Raw genomic sequence first — 6,269 nt, 5'->3', positions numbered from 1 at the left:
TCCCCAGTCCCTAAACTGGCACGTGCCACGTGCAGGGATGCCCAGCAAGGAGCAAGATGGCCTGACCTGGGGGAAGTCACTTATGCAAGAAAGTTGGGTCTGGACTTCGGAGGAGAATGCATCCCAGCGGGGTACTGAACTGACTAGCGGGGTAAAGGACGAGGCCCGCGCTCAGCACTGGGCTAGGATTTCCGGTGGGGGCCGCGCCTCCCGCCCTTCCGGTTTAGTGCTTTCGCGCTCTGTCGGAGTTTGCAGACAACTCCACTTCCAGTGCCAACTGCAAAAGAAAGTAGGGGCGGCCGGTCTCTGCCCGAAGCCTTAGGTTCCCGCCCGCACCGGGCGGGGCCTCCTCCTCCTCCCACCGCGGCCCCTCCCACCGAGGCCGCCCCGGCCACTTCCGGGTCTTGGGACGCGGCTCAAGATTGCCGAGGTAGGAGGTATGGAGGGCTGCGTCGGCAAGGTGGGAGGCCTGGGGCGCGCTTTGTGCGTGCTGACCGGGGCTTCCCGTGGCTTCGGACGGACGCTGGCCCATCTCTTGGCCCCGCTGCTGTCGCCTGGCTCCGTGCTGGTCCTAAGCGCCCGCAGTGACGAGGCGCTGCGGCAGCTGGAGACCGAGCTGGGCGCCGAGTGGCCCGGCCTGCGCCTCGTGCGGGTGACCGCCGACCTGAGCGCCGAGGCCGGCTTGCAGCAGCTGCTCGGTGCCCTGCGCGAGCTCCCCAGGCCCGAAGGCCTGCAGCGAGTGCTGCTCATCAACAATGCCGGTAAGACGCCCGCCGGCGTGTGAGCGCTTGGCATACTGCTTAGCGTCCAGTTCTGTTTTCCCTCCCTTTCACCACCCCCGCCTCTTAGAGCTTTAAAGGTGACTCCCAGAAGTCTGAAAAGACGCCTGAAAGCCCTAGTTTCAGCGGGGTGTGGAGGAAGACCTGGTGATGTCTGGGGCTCGTTCTCTCCCCCTTCTTCCCCCACTCACCTTTCAACGCCAAGAACTTTTCTGATCGTCTTGCTCAGCGCTCTCTGGCGGAGGCGTGAGTTAGGGCATGGGGTCTCCCAGCAGAAGTAAATTCCCCCACTTCTCCAAATGGCCCCCAGAGTTCCCCCGAACCCCAGCCCCAGAGAAGGGCATGCGCTTTCTCACTTTGAAGCTTCAGGTGAGTGGGTTCCCCAGGTATTCGTGTCTGCAGAGCTGGGAAGAGGGAGGTGTCTTCAGAAGCACTAGGGAGACTCCTCCTTTAGGTCTGGATGGGAAGGAGGTGTCTGGAAGAGTTTGAAGAGGGCTGGGAGAAGAGAAAACCCCGCCTGCCCTGAGTGATTCCTAAGGTCTGTTTTTTCAGGCAGTCTTGGAGATGTGTCCAAACGCTTCGTAGACCTGGCTGACCCAGCTGAAGTGAACAACTACTGGGCTCTGAACTTGACCTCCATGCTCTGCCTGACTTCCAGCATTCTGAAGGCCTTCCCGGACAGTCCTGGGCTCAGTAGGACTGTGGTTAATATCTCGTCCGTCTGTGCCCTGCAGCCCTTCAAGGGCTGGGCACCGTACTGTGCGGGGAAGGCTGCCCGTAACATGATGTTCCAGGTTCTGGCCGCAGAGGAACCTAGTGTGAGGGTGCTGAGCTATGCCCCAGGTAGGTGAAGCATTACTGCCATCCCTGTCCCCAGAATCGGCTGGTTACCCTTTGGAGACTGGGCAAGGAGCCTTCTCTGTCTCCTCCAGGAAAGGACCCATAGAATATTTTGTCCTTGAATCATGACCCATCACTCCTTAAGGGAAATATAGGCTGCAAGAAAGTTAGTGCTGGCAGGGGCAGGGAGCTCTAGTTATCAGGTATGGATTGAGAGTGGGCAGCTGCCTGAACTTGGGGGTGGGGCCAGAAAGTCTGAGATGTTAAAGTTTGAGAGATGATTAGGATTTGAATTCCAGGCCTGTACCTCATTTCTTCGTGTGAAACGGGGAAGATGCTACCTGTCTCACAGGGCAGTTTGTAGGACTGAATGAGGTAAAACATGTGAAAGTGATCCCAAACTGTGAAGGGCTATCTAATTGTTAGCATTTGTAATTGTTAGATAGGACTTATCACACTGTATTATCTTTATATCTATATATACTTCTCTACTTCTCTCTCTGCATAGGAAAGCCTTGAAAGCAGGCATTATGCACTATTCATCTTTATATCCCCAGCACCTAGTAAAGCACCCCACTGAGCCAGTCCGCAGTGAATGTTAGCTGAATGAAGAGCAGACAGACATTGTTGAATGCTGACCATCCCATGCTGAACTGTGCTGGAACACTGGGGAATGCTGAGATAAATAAGATAGAGCCCCGTCCTCATGAAAGTTAAAGGGTAGGGGGTCTTGTGGTACTTGGTCTGGTTTCTCATCATCCTACCATGATGCCACTGTACACCTTTGTTAAGAGTGAGGCTTCTGTTTTCAGCTTGAGGTTGCTGGAATTAGAAGGTGGTGACATAGCTGTTGCATGATGTCTGAGCAACTTAGATAGAGATCCAGTAGTCTATTCCCCTTGGAACCCTAGCGGCAAAGAGGTAGATTAACCCGACCAAAGTCCAGATGCAGCATAGCCAGGATCAAACCTTGCCTCCAAGGTCATGATCAATGCAGTTTCTACTTCCTTATGCTCTCTAGTACCCAATCCTCCTTCTGTCCCTCCCTAATGTAATTCAGTTATTCTTGCAGCTAATATTCAACTCAGCACCCACCCTGAGCTCAGCCTAGGACTCACTCAGTCAACAGAGAGCAAATGGAAACCATAGTCAGGAGCAGAGCAAACTCTAGAGTGCCATGTGACTGGGTTACATTTCAGGGGGCTGCCCTGGACATCGTGAGGAAGTTGACAAGCCCACAACTAATATACTCAATGGTGAAAAGCTAAAAGCTTTTCCTCTAAGATCAGGAACAAGACAAGGAAGCCATTCTTCCCACTTCTATTCAACATAGTATTGGAAGTCCCAGTCAGAGCAATTAGACAAGAAAAATAAAAGGCATCCAAATTGGGAAGGAAGAGGTAAAACTGTCTCTATTTGCAGATGACATATTATATATAGGAAACCCTAGAGACTTTACCAAAAAATTGTTAGAACTAATAAACAAATTCAGTAAAGTTGCAGGATACAAAACAATGTAAAAAATCAGTTGCATTTCTATACACTAATAATGAAGTATCAGAAAGAAAAATTAATAGTCCCGTTTACAGTTGCATCAAACAGAATAAAATACCTGGGAATAAATTTAACCAAGGAGGTAAAAGACCTGTAAACTGAAAACTATAAGACATTGATGAAAGAATTTGAAGAAGGTACAAAATGGAAAGATGCCATGCTCATGGATTGGAAGAATTAATATTTTTAAAATGTCCATACTATCCAACCCAATCTACAGATTTAATGCAATCCCTATCAAATTTCCAATGGCATTTTTCACAGAAATAGAACAAACAATTCTAAAATTTGTATGGAACCTCATGAGCCAAAGCAATCTTGAGAAAGAAGAACAAAGTTCTCCAGCATCACTCGCCTTGATTTCAAACTATATTACAAAGCTACAGTAATCAAAATATTACGGTATTGGCATAAAAAACAGACACAGTTTACCAGTGAAACTATCTAGTCCTGGTGTCTTGGAGAAGATAATTTGGGGTTGAAATATTAGCTTCATAAACTTGGATGTGCAAATCTCTTCTCAGAGATTTGGGAAGTTCTCAACTATTATTTCTTTAAGCTTTCTGTTCCTTTTTTCTCTCTGGGACTCCATAATACAGAGATTGTTTCTTTTTATGGTAATCCTTAGTTCATGTAGTCTTTCTTCACTCTTTTACATTCTTTTTCCTTTTTGCTCCTCTGACTAGATAATTTCAAATGCCCTGTTTTCTAGTTCACTAATTTTTCCTGCTTGGTTGAGTCTGCTATTGAACTCTTATCAAATTCTTCAGTTCAGTCATTGTATTCTTCAACTCTAGATTTTGGTTTGTTTTTGTTTGTTTTTTTTCAAATGGTTTCTGTTTCTTTGTTGAACTTCTCTTTTTGTTCATGCATTGTTTTCCTAATTTCATTTAGGTGTCTGTGTTTTCTTAGAGTTCACAGAATTTCTTTAAGAGTATTATTCTGAATTCTTTGTCAGGCAGTTCATACATCTCATTTCTTTAGGGTCCGTCATCAGAGTTGTATTACTTCCCTTCAGTGGTGCCATGTTTCCTTGATTATTCATGATCTTGTGGCCTTGTGTTGGTATTTGTACATTTGAGGAAGTAGACACCTCTTCCAGTCTTTATAGACTGAGTTCAGTAGGCAGAGCCCTTCACCAGTCAACTCTTTTAGTGATTCTGGGTGGGCCATCTGGTGATGTCTGTGGCAGTTTTGCCACTAGAGTCCTAAGGCAGCCTGTTGCTGGGGTGGGTACAAAGCCTGGGTCCACAGTAGTCATCCTGGCACTAGACCAACTGGGAGTCTGGTTTGAGAGTGCCCACCTAAAGCCTAGGTTCACAGACACTGCGACCTACAGGAGCCATGTAGGGCCACGGGAGTTGGCTAGTGCTGGGGTGTGCCAGAAGCCTGCGTTCATGGGAGCCTGGCGCCATGGGAACCACTTGAGGCCATGGGAGCCAGCTGGTGCTGGAGTGGATCAGGGGCCTGGCTTCTCAGGGGCCCTCTAGGAGCCTGGAGTTCCAGGAGCCGCCTGGGGCTTTGGGAACTGCCTGGGGCTGCTGGGACCACTGGAGCTGGGTGTCAGGATGAGCTGGAGGCCTGGGTTCATAGGCAGGGCCTATCTCTGGAGGCAGGCCCTGGGCCACCTCGGGCCATGGGAGTTGGCCTGGTGCTGGAGCAGGCTGACTCGGGATCCCCCAAGGAAGTTGGGTGCTCACTTCACTCTTCTTCTCCCACGGGGATGGTGTCTCTCTCTGCACTTGGCTGCTGGGGCTTGGGGAAGGGGTGATAGGGTAGTGTGAATCTGTAGATTTGGTGGTCTAGAGGGACCATGTTTAGTGGACAGTGAAATTTGAGTCTGGAGCTCAGTGGTGACAGTGTGGAGCCTTGGTGATCCTGACCATGTGTCAGCCAAGATGAGGCGTTGCCTCTGGCCACACCTGACTCCACCCAACTCCACACATACATCATGGGCCCCTGCCTCATCTTCTTCTGTTCATCCCCTAGGTCCCCTGGACACAGACATGCAGCAGTTAGCCCGGGAGACCTCTGTGGACCCAGACTTGCGAAAAAGGCTGCAGGATCTGAAGACAAAAGGGGAACTTGTGGATTGCAGGATATCAGCCCAGAAACTTCTGAATTTGCTGCAAAAGGACAAGTTCAAGTCTGGAGCCCATGTCGATTTCTACGATGAATAAGCCCACGTCCTTGGTTCTTAGGACTTTCTTTCCCCTCTCAGGCATGCCCAGGAGTCCTGTGCCTCCCCACATCCTGCCACAGTGGCACTGCCAACACTGCCTTACGCAGATAAGCACTCATGCTTACTGTCCTGCCCTCGGATCCAGCCAGCTGTGAGGGTGCCAGGGGGCTGGAGTTCCCAGTTCTCAGGAGTCTGTATTGACCACCTTGAGTTAGGAGTAGGCTTAGGAGAGACAAGTTATGGCTGCTGGTGTTCTCTCTCCCCAGGAATAGAATTTTAGGGATGGGAAAAACAGGACAAGAAGCTAAAACACTGAAAAAAGGAGGATGGTTCTGCCCATGGCAGGAGGGAAGAGTCCATGGGGAAGAGGGGATGAGCTAGGGCCAAATAGGAGGGCCTGTGTCGATTCACAGATGGCCTGGAGGGAAGGGAGGACAGCGCAAGTCTCAGCCCACAGGGAAGCTCCTTGCTCAGGGTAGCAGGACCTTCAGGTGAACTCTGTATCCTAACTCTAATGCTTCCTCCCTCCAGAACCTACCATGTATCCACCAGATGGGGGAAGGGGCCCCGAGAGTTTATGTACATGTTAAAGGCAGATACAAATAAAACATGGATTGTCCTTTATTTTTTATTTTGTTTTATTTTATTTTATTTTTTGGATTGTCCTTTATTAATGCCTGCTTTCGATTCTGGTACAGGTCCCATGACTAAGTCCCTGGTTTGCTGGACCCAAGGGGTGTTCCTGAAGCAGTTAATCCAAACTTGGGGTGCTGCCCTTATGTCCTGCAGCGTTGTCTTGGGGCTATCTGCCTTTTCTCACTGAGCTCCACTCAGTAGTAAGCCCAAGTTCAAACAAAGTTGGCCTAGGTGACTTGCCCAGACACCTGTTCCTCCTTTATGCTTTTGCCTATTCT

The 6,269-nt window shown here is 49.6% G+C and overlaps 1 protein-coding gene across 1 annotated transcript; it reads left to right on the top strand.

The window, feature by feature from the left end:
- The first annotated feature begins 318 nt into the window (after nucleotides 1–318).
- Nucleotides 319–5,979, top strand: SPR (sepiapterin reductase). The gene is made up of 3 exons (XM_019943225.3): nucleotides 319–761; nucleotides 1,332–1,622; nucleotides 5,163–5,979. The coding sequence occupies exons 1-3, from the start codon at nucleotides 440–442 to the stop codon at nucleotides 5,351–5,353; spliced, it is 804 nt and encodes a 267-aa protein (XP_019798784.2). The 5' UTR covers nucleotides 319–439; the 3' UTR covers nucleotides 5,354–5,979.
- The last annotated feature ends 290 nt before the right edge of the window (nucleotides 5,980–6,269 follow it).

Source organism: Tursiops truncatus, chromosome 14 (assembly GCF_011762595.2).
Source record: "Tursiops truncatus isolate mTurTru1 chromosome 14, mTurTru1.mat.Y, whole genome shotgun sequence".
NCBI classification, from domain to species: Eukaryota; Metazoa; Chordata; class Mammalia; order Artiodactyla; family Delphinidae; genus Tursiops; species Tursiops truncatus.
The sequence above is the reverse complement of the archived record's forward strand: the minus strand, read 5'-3'. Positions and strand labels throughout refer to the sequence as shown.

What these genes read in the sequence shown, in the direction of transcription:
- SPR (XM_019943225.3), top strand. Translation starts at nt 440, where the DNA reads ATGGAGGGCTGCGTCGGCAAGGTGGGAGGCCTGGGGCGCGCTTTGTGC. An exon ending in GCTGCTCATCAACAATGCCG is followed by an intron (nt 762 to 1,331) that starts GTAAGACGCCCG and finishes CTGTTTTTTCAG; the next exon opens with GCAGTCTTGGAGATGTGTCC. An exon ending in GGTGCTGAGCTATGCCCCAG is followed by an intron (nt 1,623 to 5,162) that starts GTAGGTGAAGCA and finishes TTCATCCCCTAG; the next exon opens with GTCCCCTGGACACAGACATG.